Source organism: Gastrolobium bilobum, unplaced genomic scaffold (assembly GCF_033153095.1).
Source record: "Gastrolobium bilobum isolate Gb01-03AN ecotype WA unplaced genomic scaffold, APGP_CSIRO_Gbil_v1 utg3766, whole genome shotgun sequence".
Taxonomy (NCBI): domain Eukaryota; kingdom Viridiplantae; phylum Streptophyta; class Magnoliopsida; order Fabales; family Fabaceae; genus Gastrolobium; species Gastrolobium bilobum.
In genome coordinates this window covers 64633-79985 of record NW_026898390.1, presented here as the reverse complement: position 1 = coordinate 79985, position 15353 = coordinate 64633, and the positions used below count along the sequence as shown (strand labels likewise).

Here is a 15353-nt window from a genome sequence, read left to right as displayed (position 1 = left end):
CTCCAAATAAAGAAACTAAAGTGTTGGAAGATATAGGGGTCAGTGTGCGAAGACGTTTTCCTTTCATACAGTTGAAAAGCAACATGACAACTAGCATGTAGTTCGCTGCACTATGCAGCCAACTTGTCCAAGTGAACGGCAGACATTTTTTACCATAGTGCGCTACTATAAGTAGCGAACTAGGTACCAAAAAATGTAAAATCAACAAACGAAGTTCGCTGGACACTGTAGCGAACTTGACCGCGTGACATTTGAGTAAAAAGTTAGTGAACAATGGCATTTTGGTCACTGTTCCCTGAAAAACCATCGTACTCAATATTTTCCCAAACAGTTGATTGACACCGGCGTATGAATGAAAGCGTTAATACTTAAAAAGGCATTTGGCACAGGAGAAATTTTTTTATCAGAGAATCGTGATTACGGAAATATTGCGAAAAAATGAGTATTCCGGGAATGTGACAAAACAGTTGTTTGGTAGGTTAAGATATTAGCGGGAATATTGGCTCAAGTTTACTAATGCTATGTTTGGTTGATTATCAAATATTACTCGAAATGTGTGGTAATTTTATAAAATTACCCTTTTAAAATTCAGCCACAAACAAAATCTGATATCTAGGCTCAAAACAAAATTTCTCCTTCTGGGTTTAACATTCAGCCAACGCAAGTTTGAGTGGAATGCAAGTTTAAAAGGAAATTGATTTTCAACTTTTGTTACAGAAACGTTTACATCCTGGAAAAGACCACAAATGCTTCTAATCCCTCACAAAAGTCATACACGTATATAATGTTCTCAAAGTGACATGCAGAGGGAGTTTTCCACACGAGACCCCAATTGTTTCTTACTAGATGCAGGCGATCAGCATCCTCAATGAGTGAATTGGCACATGAACATTCTTCTCTGGAGTCACACAAGAGGACAAGCTTCTTGATATTCAAGCTCCAAGCGAACTGCAGCCCTCACAAGCTACCCCAAAGCTCAGCCTCAAGAGCTTAACATGTTCTTGATATTCAAGCATGGGTATTTTTGTCTGAAAATTTTGTATCCATTTTCCCATCGTATAGTATTTATAAAATACCACCTTATCAATGGTATTCTGAAATATGAAAAATGTGTGTAAACAAGAATCCTGAGAATGTAACTTTACCAGGATAAATTTTAGATTTCTTTCTACCAAGTATGGGATAATCACATTGCGAGGGTCACTTTCCATATAAAAATATTTCTCCACCTACCAAACACCCTCTAAAAGCCATGAATAGAATGTGAATACTATTTCATGACAATTTTTTTTAATAAATCACAAATATTCTTAATGGGTTCAAAACAAATACAATATTAAAATTTTAAACTTCTTCCAAAATGATAATAATTTCTCCGATTACGGGCGCTAAGTGAACTATTATTAGTTTGATAATGATATATATAAAAATAAAGGAAAATTATTCTCTCATGTAATAGGATAGAGTTATCTTATGTTGTAGATACATCGATAAACGTGCCTTTTATTTATTTATTTTTTATTTTTTACTACATGGTGGGACCTACCATGTGTTGGGTCTATGACATGAAAAAATATCTCCTACAATATGAGATTTAAATGTCCCCTAAAATAAAAAAGAACTAAAAATGACGCCATTTGCAAGAAAGTAAGGTATTATTACGAAAGCGTGCAAAAAAATAGAACAGAGTATAAATACGACTAGCTGTATTTTCTGTGAGATAATGTGAAAGCAAAACCAATCTCATCGGAAGGGAATGTCCCGGACAATGTCGCGGCGGTGGCGGTGCACTACTTCGGCGTTGGCGAGGCGCTACTCGGACACAGATTACGACGAGGAGGAGAATATCACCAGGCGATGCCTTTCATGCGAGGATGATTACGACCCCGAAAACGCGGGAACGTGCAAGGTATGCTACGAGGAAGCCAACGAGACAGAGGATGAACTCAAGCGGGAGATCCAAGAATTGAAGTCGAATGTTTCATTCCTGAAGCTGTCTTCTCCCATATATTCTTCCACCAACAGTTCCACCACCGATGTCACCCTTATTCCCTCTGATTACCCTTCTTCTGCCTGCGTTCCAGCTCACAAAGCTGTCCTGGTCAGTTCCTATATCCAACTTTTGTCTCTCTTTTTTCTTTTGGGGTTCCTCCAAGTTTTGATTTTGACAATCACAAGCTCCTTCTGATGTCCCTTTGTTTTGTGTTAGGGTTTTATTTTATTTTATTTTATTTTATTTTTATTTTTATTTTTATTTTTAATGCCTGATTTATTTATTTTTATTTTTATTTTTAATGCGTGATTTATTTATATTTTTTTATTTTATTTTTTGATATGATTTTGTATGAATGTTGGGCTTTAGCATTAAGATGATTTATTGTCCTTTTGTTTAATATGTATAAGCGTATAGACACACACATTGATGGATTAAAAAATTCTGAAGGTGTCCCTAGTTATGTAAGTAGATATGAGATCAATTTACCCAATCTTTCATCAAAGTACATGTGAACCGTGTCATGTGTTATGTTTATAAGCTATAGTGTGGCTGGATCCCTGGAGAGTCTAGATTTTTGGGCTTGGTGAATGGTTTACTATCATGCCTTTGATAGTTAATCATACTTAACCTTAAGATTTAATGTGCATCTGTCATAAAACATTTGCATTTAAGAATTAAGTGGTGCTTCCGGTTGAGTGTTGAGATTATTTATGTTCAGTGGTTTCAATCATGGTTATAGATTAATTTGGACCTCCTCTGCTCTGAGATATAGGTGGAAAAGGGTGATGTGAAAATTGGCAAGGTATTTGAACACTCTCCCCATTCTCTTTCCTACCACTCTTACCAAGCATCCACTCCAACTTTTAATTATCATATCCATTAAACAGGGGAAAACTTGTAATAACCTAACCTAATTGGGTTTGAAAAAAAGTATCATGAACTAGCAGGTTGCCTTAGTGAGGTTTTGTAGTCCAAATTTTCTTTCTTTTATATTTTTGTTTTTCTAAATTTTTTAAGAAATACATGGCAATAGCGTATGAATTGACTCATGATGTATGCAGATTGGATTCCATACTCTTGTTGTCTATGCTACGAGTTTCTATTCCATACTCTTGTTGTCTATGCTACGAGTTTCTTTCCTGGACTCAATCCTGATATGCAAATCAGTGAACAAAGTTTAACCTCAGACTGTTTTTAATTAACAAATGAGGCATGCATTGCATCATACTTCGCAATTTGCTTTCTGGTATTGTTTGAATGTAAAATGGCCTATGAGTTACTCTTATTATGTATGCAAATTGGGTTCTACACTTTTGTAGTCAATACTATGTGAATTTCTTCCTTTGACTGAATCCTTACATGTTAATCAATAAACAAAGATTAACATGAGATTTCTTAATCTCAGACTGTTTTTCTCAACAACAACAAAATGAGACACGCATTCGATCATACTTTGTATTTTGCTTTATGTTGTTGTTTTGATGTAAAATGAACTGAAAAAAAAATGTTGAGTAATTGATGAGATTTACGAACTGCTATATTTTCCTATACGTTAGGACTCTTTCTATTTTTTTTATGTTCATAATAAAACTATTGATATCTTATGATACATGGATACAATTAGGTTAGTCGCTCTCCAGTTTTCAAAGCAATGCTTGAGAATGATATGGAGGAGAGCCGGAGTGGCACCATCAAGATTTCTGATGTATCATATGATGTTCTTTATGCATTTGTTAACTTCTTATACACTGCTGAAGCATGCCTTGATAACCAAATGGCACGGGACCTATTAGTCTTAGCTGAAAAATATGAGGTAATGCATCTTAAGGCGAATTGTGAGAAGTATTTGATGGCTGATATGAATTGGGAGAAAGCTATTGAAAACTATGCCTTTGCACATCTACACAATGTTGAACAATTACTAGATGTAGCCTTGGCAAGGATCACAGACAACATGCACATCCTCACTATCAATGAAGATTACAAGGAGCTGGTGGAAACTAATCCTCGTCTTCTTGTGCAAATATTTGAAGCATATCTTGCCAAACAGGATAATATTGCCGACCCCCTCAAGCTATAGGGACAGAGCATAAATCTTGGGTGATAATTTAGTTTGGATTGGTAATTGACCTATGGTAGCATTTTAATTGTACATTATTATATAATACTATTATTAAACATGCAATTGGACCCACCACGTTCAATCATGTTGTACCTTGTCCATCACCTTTTGGTTCTTAGTACATATATAAGGTATTATTAATCCTTATTGCCTCAACGAAGAATACTGAGGGAGATCCGTTATTGTTACTACTGTTTAAATGTCTCCTCTAGTGTCTATGTTGCACGCATCATTAGAAGGAATGAAAGAAATGTAAAAAGAAAAGATATGGGTGGAGAGATTTATGGAAATGGAACTAGTGAAGAAAACAAGATATACATGTGCTAGATTGAGAAAAGAGAATTGATGTTGGTTGTAAAATATGGGGAAGGGGAAAGGGAATGGGAATGGGAACATGAGTTAATAGGAGAGGTGTCAAAATTGGTTGAAGCTTATATTTGACCTTAATTCATTAGAGTTTTTTGTGGTATGTTTTTTTTAGCTCTAATCCTCAGAGTCTTATAATTTAGCGGGTTGGATTAGGGCTGGCCTGCGTGTCAAATTTTTTTCTTCATCAAAATTTTTATTATTTAAAAAATTAAAAATTATATAAATTTAAATATTTATAAATATAAAATAAATTATAAATTATAAATTGTTGTGAATTTAATAGAGAAAATGAAATAAAAAAAATGAAGTGTAGAAAGAAATTCAAAGGAAGAAGATAAGAACAAGTATGAGTTTTTGGAGGTAAGGAAATATTATTATATTCTGAATTCACCAATTATCATTTTTTTCATCTAAAATATGTCATTATATAGGACTCTAAACATAATTAAGGGAATAATTAAAATTTTACACACTATTAGTGTGATGGTTGTAGTGATGGTTGTAGAATACATAAAATGTCATGAAAAATAAAAAGTCACATGTTATGATCTATGTAAAATGTCATCCACTATATTTTACAATACTCCCCCTTGAATGTATTCTACAATTCAACTCATCATTAGTGTGATGGTTATAGAATACATCAAATGTCATAAAAAATAAATAGTCACATATTATGAACCATGTGAAAGATCATCTATAATATTTTACAATTCAACACACCATTGATGTGATGATTATAGAATACATCAAAGATTATGAAAAACAAATAGTCACATGTTATGAACCATATGAAAGGTCTTCCATAGTACATGTGAAATGTTATCCATAATATTTTACAATTCAAGACACCATTAGTGTGATGGTTGTAGAATACATCAAAGGTCATAAAAAATAAAGAGTCACATGTTATGAACCATATTAAAAGTCATCCATAATAGATGTGAAAGGTCATCCATAATATTTTACAATTCAACACATCATTAATGTGATGGTCATAGAATACATCAAAGGTCATGAATAACAAAAAGGCACATGTTATGAACTATGTGAAAGGTCATTCATAATATTTTACAACAAAAATAAATTTTTCAGCAGTGATATGTTTCAATATAGAATTTCATTTGTGCATCAATAAAACTAAAATTTTCTATTGACAGCTAAGCATGATATATATCCAAATTTGTATTAAAACATATAATATAAATGCACTTTAGAAATTTTGTGGATAATAATAACTATTTTTTTGTAACGGTAATAGTAAAAGAAAATCAATGATTTTAATTTCCAATGTATAGCATACTAAGAGAAGTTATTTGAATACTGGTATTAAGATTATTTTTCCATCGTTATTTTTAGTTTTTCACTAGAGTTGTTGTATTCTGTTATGACTCTTGGTGAGAAAATATGTATTTGATGACATCCTTTAATAATGAATTTAATAAAGGTAATAACTAAATTTTCACTTATATTAAAATTTTGTTTACATTTTCACTTGTATATTTGCATACAATTAAATTATAAAAAATTTATAATTTGTATAATATATGTTAAGAAAGTGTTAAATATTTATTTCTTAAAATATTTTTTAATGTATTAAATATGATAAAAAAAATTATGAAATTATAATTTTGGAAGGTTCACGGGCTGGCCTTAACTGATAGGACTTTTGCCCAGTGCGACCTTTATTATTGAGAGTTCATTTGGCCCTGCAAGCTTTTTGCCCTAACCCACATGGGCTAGGGCTTCATGGGACATGCTAGCCTATTTTGACAGCTTTAGTTAATAGTTCAAAGATGTCATTAAGTTACTATTACACGAGCTATCTAATCTAAATAGCGATTCAGTTTTACTAGCAATGGCATAAAGAAGTTTTTGAAATGATTGGTGAAATTTTTTTGACGAGAGGATTATTAATCATAAGTTCTAAGTAAGCCTGATTCTCCTATTGTTATTAAAAATGCTATAGTTAATTAAGTAATAATTACATATTCAATCACTAATAATATTATATAGCTATCACCTTGTATGTATGTATCTTGGGAATGAATCTTTTCGTATTAAAATTTTAGCTATCACCTTGTATTGTTACGTGAAAATTTCAGTCTATATAATAAAGAAAGGGATAGACATAAAATTTTGAATGGATAGATTTTTAACAATTCTATCTTTATGGATGCTTCTTAATAGGTCTTTTATTCCTCTTTTCAGATATTAGTAATGAACCATTATTGAGTCAAGAGAGGTAGGTATGTAACCCCAAGGGGTGTAGCGATCACTATAGAGGTGTCCTTAACAGCAATGATATATGTTGGGCTTTTCCTCCTTAATGCTACACAAGGCCCAATGTTAGTGAGTGGGGCTCAAGAAACTCAAAGAACTTGGTGCTCAAGTAACCCTAATCCTCACTTTTGATATTCTAGAATCTTTCCCTCTTCTCCTATATAAGCTTGTGTTATGTGAGAAGGCTAGGGTTAAACAATTTGAGGAAATTTTGAGAGCACCTTTAGGGAGAAGCTCGAGAGTTAGACCTCCTTAGGGAAGTTTAAGAGAATACCACCATTGTAGGTGAAGTTTGAGTGTACCACCATTATTGGTGAAGTTTGATATATTGTACCCATTATTTTTATAGTGAAAATTTGATTCTGGACTAGTTTCATGTGGGTTTTTACTTCTTCACATTGGAGAAAGTTTTTCTACGTTAAAATATGTTTGTGTTTATTTCTTTGTTTCTCACTCCTTCTGCGTTTTTCATTTTTGCTGCATATAGGCCAACCTGGAGAGTTCAGGCCGACTTCTTCGATAGCCAAGTTCCGAGCTCGACGTTTGACTTTTGCTATAATATCCCTAACCTCTTTAAATAGAAAATTTCATATGATTAAATAATTAATCATGAATTATGGGGTTTAATTAAGTAAAAGGAATAATTAAGCGAATTTAAGTCACTTTTGAGGTAAAAAGTGTAGTCAGTGAAAATTATGGGGTAAAAATATGTGTAGGCAAAAGTACCCAAAATATAAAAATAAAGCCAAAATATTACTAGAGAAATATTATAGTCCATTATGCTAAGTTTGGTGGTGAATGGAGTTAAATAGATAGATAGGCTTATATCCAGTTGAAATAACTAACCTATGTTAAGTGACAAAACAAAGACAAACCCACTCATTTCATTCCTCTTCTTCGTTGGAAATTTGGGAGAGGAGAAGATAAGCCATAACCACTGAGCTCCAAATCCTAACTTTCGTATTTCTCATCCAAATCAACTCATTCCAAAGCCAAAACCACTTCAAATCCTCTCCTCTTTCTTAACCCTAACTTAGTTTGAGTGGGAACCATTATGGAGTGAGATATTGCTTGAGGAAGGGGGCGAAAATTTGACATTGGTGGAGCTTGAGGTGGAGTCTTCCATTCTTGTGGTTTGGAACCCTCACCTTGGACCATTGTGGTTCGATTGTGGTAAGTTTTTTATTTATTTTGGTTAATTTGAATGAGGTGCATGTTTAGGGTTTTAATTTGAGAAATGCATGAATAGTGGGGTATGTTAGAGAGAGATTGAAGTTAAATTCCTTTGCAAAAGTTGTTAGGAATGATAAATAAAGGGTAGAAATGGACTTAGACTGTCATTTGGTTGTTGTTCAATATATTGAAAAAATTCATGCTTGGACATATGGAGTTTCTTGCATTGTTGAGCCATGATTTGGTTGGATGGTTGATTGTGTCCCTTGGGGTGATAGGATTAAGCTTTGTGGATCAACATTGAAGGACCAACCATTAGAGGAAGCCATGGAGCTTTATTAGCTCACTTGAATTGGTAACTTCATGCCATTGCGGTGTGAATATGTTTGTTTGGGTGATGACAATATTGGTATTCATTGGATTGACTTGATAGATTGTCTAATTCCTTAATGTAGGTATTGATTTGTTGGTATTGTTGTAAAGCTTGGTTGATTGCTCATTGGTGGTGAACAAATGTTAAGCTTTGAAGCTCATTGAGGTAAGCCTTCGGACCTTGGGTGTTGATCCCTTTATTGTTCCACCAAGCCCGGAATGGGTAGTGGTTGTTGATAGTGTATGTAAATGCAATAAAGTAGTTTAATGCTTTGTTATACGTATGTGTATGCACAGGGTGTGGCATAGGATGGTGGTTTCCTATGTTTTGTATGTTGCATGACGATGCGTAATTAATACTTGGTAGTTTAGCTAGCCAGTAGGACTATTTTGCATCTGAGTATCCTTAGGACAGCATAAGAGCTTGAGGGATGTCTCTTGGAGATGTTTTTACACACTGCATGGATATGTATTTGCTGCATTATTTACGGTTATTGCTATTATACTGTGGGTGAACTGTGGGGTGGAGAGATGCTCCAAGGACCCCTAATTTACTGAGAAGTATTCGTATATCTCACCTCGTGTTGTGGGGACCCCCTTTCAGGTACAGATGCTGCAAGAGCCTCTGGTGGCAAGTGGCCATACTTGGATTAGATTGATGCATGAGAATATTGCATTATTTTGGTTATGCATGTCATTTTGTAGTTCCTATGTATATGATTTATATTTGAAAGCCATTTGATATATGTACATCATGCTTTATTTGGTGGACTTAGCCTATGCTCACCTCCTTTGGTGTCTCTTGTTGTTGATGAGAGCCAAGGGTTTGATCATAGTGTTTTGTAGCTAAGTCCCATGGTTATGTATCAAAGACATTTGGATATTGTAATGTTGTTCTTATTGTATATATGATGGAAGGTCATAGAGGCCTATTTTGATAAGTGTGTGTCTTAAAATTGTAATGATTATGTCTTGTAGTAGTTATACAATGCCAATTAGGTGAAAGAAGACCTTTAGCTTGAGAATCAATGTAAAAATAAAGATGTAATGTCTTGTTGTCCATTTCTCATATCCTATATGATAGGTTTGGACCCTTGTGTCTTAATGGAAGTTATAGATCTTTTACTTACCTTTTGAACGAGACCAAGATTGCGTCAAACTGATAAGTATGACTCAAGTTATGGGTAAAATACCAAAGAATAGTAAAATCTCCAGAACCGTGACACTTTTGGTACCAAATAGTGGGTTGGCGCTATCAGCGCCAAGTTGGCGCTGACGACGCCGTATGACGCAAAAAATCAGTGTTCTGGCGCTATCAACACGGGTTTGGCGCCATCAACGCAGGACTCTATGCAATTCAGCACCCTTTTCTTCAAAACTTCATAACTTGAGCTACAATGCTTCAAATTGAGCGTGGTTTGAACCCACGCGTATCTAACTAAGAGATATATAACATATTGGGAGATTAGGACCATAAAAGTGGTATAAAATTCTTAAGTACATAAAAAGTGGAGGTATTTAGTGTTAAATATCAATAAAATGAGCTTTTAAGCCTTGTTGGTCTAAAAGGGCTACTTGGCACATTGTGGTAGCAACGTATTGTCTAAATAAAATTTCATTAAGTGTTCCGCACATAGTTTAAATTATGATTACAGTTTTTGAAATTATTTTAATTACAGAATTGATTTTTAACAGAAACGTTTATTAACGAAAAAGGAACAAGTTTATCCGTATCATAATTCAATTACTGTGATTGTAATTGCGCTTAATGCCATACGTAATGTTAACAAACCGATTCTAGAATGGGGTCTTATATCCGCAAAGGCTTCAAAGCCAAGATTGAGGACCCAAGTTCCCAACATTGGTATCAGAACCCAAGTTCGACAGGTTCTGAAGGAGACGAGATGGAAACCAGTGGAATTTCATATGACGGTGACATATTCTAGCTAAATGCAGACAACTTCAAATACTGGAGACCTATAATGGAAGATCATTTTTACTGCAAAGACTTATATGACCCTATCGTCCTTAAAGAGAGGCCTGAAGGCAAAATTGAGAAGGAATGGGAGATCCTCATTCGAAAAGCGATAGCCACGATCAGGAAGTATATCGGTTTCCTTTTTGAGCATGTGTCTGAGTTCACGAATGCATACGAGTTGTTGACAGAGCTAGAGTCCATGATTCAGAAGAAGACTCGTTAACAAAGCACACCTGGTTCGTAGACTTGTGAAGCTCGAATACAAGGATGACATGAATATGATTGAGCACCTTAATATCTATAAAGGTATTGTGAATCAACAGTCCAAAGCCGAGATGAACATTGATGACAAAATACAGGCTTTGTTGTTGTCGAGCTCGTTGCCAGAAAGATGGGATACTCTAGTAGTTACTTTAAGTTACTTAGCTCCTGTTGGAAAGCTGAAGATGGATGCCCCCATTTTTTGACGTGGCATGAAGAAAAAGAAATGAGACCTCGGTCAAAGGAAACCAACCGAGATTTCTGACCCCACACGTTCTGACCCCCATTTGTTGACGTGGCATGACCCTATCCACGTTGGGAGGAAACCAACCACCCGCTTACCTCTTCCACCTCGGTAAATAATTGTCGATTCTGTATAATCCTCACCCCAAAACTAGAACTGAACCCCTTTTGGAAATTTCTTGACTAAATATTTCTCCTAAGGGGGACTCCCCCCATCACTATCTTGGCCAGGGGCCGTACCAGAATTATCACCATGGATACTCATCTGAAAAGTCACTCATTCCCCTCTACAAAGTAAACGATAAAAGGAAAGTCTCCTTAGGAATATCAACCAATAAGGAAGCAGAAAGGGTTTTCAAATACAAAACCCCAGATTACTCAAGACAACCACACGAAGAAAGCAACAACGAAAGAGGAAGATGATGTCTAAGAAGTACCTGTTTGTAAAAAATAATGTTGAAGGCAAAGAACTCTTGGTTGAGCTTTCCCAAAAACCCAGAGAAGAGGTGGAGGACGAAGAACAATGAGCAACTCTCCAAGCAAGAAAGGAAAAAAAAACCCAGAATGCAAAATGAGCAAGGATTGTCCAAAATGAAATCAATGGAGCACATATCCAAACGTATAGCCACTGGATGCGAAAACTGAAAGGCCAGTGGCATAGAAGTAATTCCACGACACACGCATTTAATGAAAGCCATAATGGCCAGCGAAATGAAAGGGCGGCTTGCAGGTCTTGATGCACTATCTCGCAATGAGCGTATGGCACGTGGAATAATGTATTCGCCAAGCAAGTGATGAGAAGACAGAAAGTCTTAATAATATGATGACACTGCAGGCTTTAGCATCAATATAAGCCCGGTGATTCTGTACCAAAAAGGCAGCACCTAAGTGTCTGACATGCACCTCGACTCACTCAAGACACAAGCCTAGGATGAGTCACAAGCCAAATAGGCCGGATTCAAAGAATGGATCCCAGTCGTGCTATAATGCAAGGACAATCATCGACACTTCAGCCACATGGAACGCCAACCTCGGCTAAACTACATCAACTCGGCTTTGAATGGAAGCCTATCAAGCTAATTATCCCGGAAAGGCTAATATGTTCAATGGGCCTCTACATCGCGGCAGTCCGAGTTCTTGAACTGCTGCAATGCTGGGGGGCAACTGTTATGGACTGGATTCATATCTCAACAACTCCACTGGTAAAAGATCAAGGGGCATATCTCAACAAGTTGATCCTTAGGGGATTAAGGGATAAGCTTCCTATCCCAACACCCAAATCAAAACAGTTAACAATCTGGAGGTACTCAAGGCCCAAGCCCAAGAAGGTAAATGTTATAAATAGAGGCTGAAGACCTCAAGTACACACTTTGAACCTAATTTACTTGTAGCATCACTGTGCATAGGGGTGATAAACGAGCCAGGGGCCTTTGGCTCGGCTCGTGAAGGCCTAAGCTTACATGCCTAATATTGGTTGTTGAAACCAGACTTGGACTTGTATAAAAGCTCGTTTAGTAAAAAGGCCTCAGGCTCCAATTCAAAAGCTCGGCCTTGGAGCCTCTCAGGCTGGCCTAGTATATTAATTTTAATTTTAATTTATATTTTTATACTATTTATAATAGCCCTCTCTCCTCTCAATCCATTTCACCACTATTTTATTAGTTAAACATACTTTTTGAATGCTTTTGTTCTATATTATGTTGTTTGGATATACATTGAATTTATGAATATTTATGGAATTACTAGCGTTGTTGATTGTATATTCTGTTTGGATAAATTTTTGTTGTCTTATTCTTTTCTAACAGGCTAAATCAGGCTTTTATTTTTTGTAAATAAAGTAGGTCACAGGCCGATAATTATATTCGTAACAGGTAACAGGCTTGGTAAGACCGACACATTTAAACACAGGCTTAGCCTTTTAAGACCAAAGCTCGGTTTGTCTCGGCCCCTTAAGACCCCTGACTGTGCACACACACCACATCTTGGCTTTTGCCGTATTATACAAGTGCACATTGATCTATATTCACATATGCTATCTCTCACAGAGATATCTGTGAGTATATTGATCCTACATATAATTAACACCCTTTGGGTGTATATTCACGGTTCACCTGAACCGAACATATATTATAAAATTATGTTTAAAAAAATTAAACTACTATAATCACTAATTAATACATTTAAATTTTTTAATGATGGATCAATAGGATATTAAATAATAATATAATAAAAAATTACAATTTATCAAATTCCAATTCTTAATTTATATGCTCATGGCACCCAGACCAACTTTATTTGATGCTAACATTAGATAGACGGTAGAAAGTAAATGAATTAAGTAATTCAAAATTTGACAAGTAGCTCAAGAAAAATATACACTTAAACAAAGTTGATTCTACATTGCACATGGAATATATACTATGTTCTATGGGCTCGATGACGTTGAGGTTTTCAAGTAAATAGTGTGACCTAAAGAATGAATTTAATTTCTTTGTAAACTCTCATTGTGGCCGACCTATATATGAGTATTCTATGACTTTATAAATACATAGTTTCGCAAACAATAATAAATTTTTTGATAATAACATATTTGCCACGTATACACCGCCCAAGGATTTAGAAAAATCTTCAACTATTGATGGCATTTTTTTCTTGTGCAATAGAAGAAAAACCTAGCTAAGTCAATATATATTATTTGTTGCAAATCTTTTGCTATCTACGACTTTTATATGTAAATATAAGTAATTTATAACCTTTCATTGATAGCTAGTTAAATGATATATATTAAAATTTGCATCTAGAAATGGTGGACTTTTCTAGATGCCAGTCATTTTTATGTACGTCTTTAGTATTTTTCTTTAGAGATAAAGATAGGGAATACAATAATTAAAGTTAGCTTGTCACAAAAGTAAGAAAATAAATATAGGAAAGACTATAAATTTCTTGTATACGTTAAAAAGATAGGTAATAAAGCATATTTAAAGAACTTACAATATTTAACTTACACAAGAAGAAACTGCAAAGGCAGACACGCAACCATTTATTCAGTTGTGTAAACGAAACTCTTTCAACATATGCTGATTACTATCATCTTTAACTTTTATTTTAAGAAGGACTATATCCAACCTCATCAATTATACATAGAACTGCTTCAGCATTTGTTTCTATGGTCTTGTTTCATCCTAATTAAAACAAAACTATCTCTCCTAAATCCTAATTCAGCTCTTAATCATTAATTAGTTACAGCCTTGACAAGAAGACACCGACTAATTAATAAGAAGTGAATATAACCTACCTCGGATGCTTGTGTTGATTAGAATTTAGTGCCAATAGCTTAATTAACCAATTTAGCAGCAGCATTAATAGACTTTTATATATATATCAAGTAGAGGATGATTGTCAATAACGTAAAATATATATACACACAAAACCAAAAAAAAAACTGCATGAGTCATATCTTAGAACCTTAGTACCACTATTGTATTTCCACAAAATACATCTTTGGAGAGGGGTGATGAGTTTCAATTGTGACTAAGTCCCAATTCGAGATAAGAGCTATGATCAGCTCAAAGAGTTGAAACTTGTAGAGATATTCAGGGAACCGACTCGCCTCAAAGAGATAAATTGGGTTGGTATTAAGAAAAAAAAAAGCTAGCAGATCATGCAAATGATGATAACATAATGGATTTACAATAAAGTTTTCAGGACAAAATTAAAGGAATCACGCAGTGGTAAGTAACATCATGTTCTTGAATTCCTCAAAATCAAGCCTTCCGTCCAAATTGGTGTCATACAAGAAAATCATGCTTCTACAATCCTTGCAACTTCTTTCATCCCAAAAGCCAAGCCTCTTCAACACAGATTCAAGCTCTTGGCTGGTGATGAATCCATCCCCATCCAAATCAAACACCTCAAATGTTTTGACAAGGTCCTTCTCCAGCTCCTCCTTTGTATCATCACCATCATTATCATCACTGCTCTCACCCTTGATCTCCTTCGATATGGAGTTGTAAAAGAATGAGAACTCATTGAAGTCGAGGCTACTCTTTCCCACGAGAGATTCTAGCTCTTCTAAGCTAAACTGTGAATTACCTATTTTCTGAAGCAGCCAATTGAGCTCTTCAAGGCTCACAAAGCCATCACCATTCATGTCAAGCTTCTTAAAAATTCTCTGCAAGTCAATGGGGGATAGGAGAGACATATTGACAAAGAACATAAAAGGGTATATGAGAATATGATCATAAACTCCTTATTTGTCTCTTCTTATGGTGTTTATTTTAAGTTATCAAACCTCATAACCTCTAAACGCTTATATATACATGCAAAGACATGTTAAGAGGTTTATAGGACATCTCTAACAAACATAAGGGTATATATAAATATATAGGTAGCATGCGTGTATTTTTTGACTTTTAGCAGTTGTCCTTTGAGCACGGGAAAATTACAAAGGAACTTTTGGCACTTGGCATTAATCATGTGGTATGGACAAAGAATGGTCAAAGCCTGAGGCAATTTGCAGGAAGTTTCGTAGCATTTGCTTTGAAAGCAACTTTATT

At 34.9% G+C, this 15353-nt stretch overlaps 2 protein-coding genes across 2 annotated transcripts; one reads left to right on the top strand and one right to left on the bottom strand.

Annotated features, from left to right (window-relative positions):
• The first annotated feature begins 1768 nt into the window (after positions 1 to 1768).
• On the top strand, positions 1769 to 4076 carry LOC133315690 (BTB/POZ domain-containing protein At4g08455). Its single transcript, XM_061517367.1, has 2 exons — positions 1769 to 2101; positions 3621 to 4076. The coding sequence occupies exons 1-2, from the start codon at positions 1769 to 1771 to the stop codon at positions 4074 to 4076; spliced, it is 789 nt and encodes a 262-aa protein (XP_061373351.1).
• A 10171-nt stretch (positions 4077 to 14247) lies between these two features.
• On the bottom strand, positions 14248 to 15123 carry LOC133315689 (probable calcium-binding protein CML44). Its single transcript, XM_061517366.1, has one exon. It carries the CDS (start codon positions 15011 to 15013, stop codon positions 14519 to 14521), a length of 495 nt encoding a protein of 164 aa, XP_061373350.1. The 5' UTR covers positions 15014 to 15123; the 3' UTR covers positions 14248 to 14518.
• Positions 15124 to 15353: the final 230 nt, after the last annotated feature.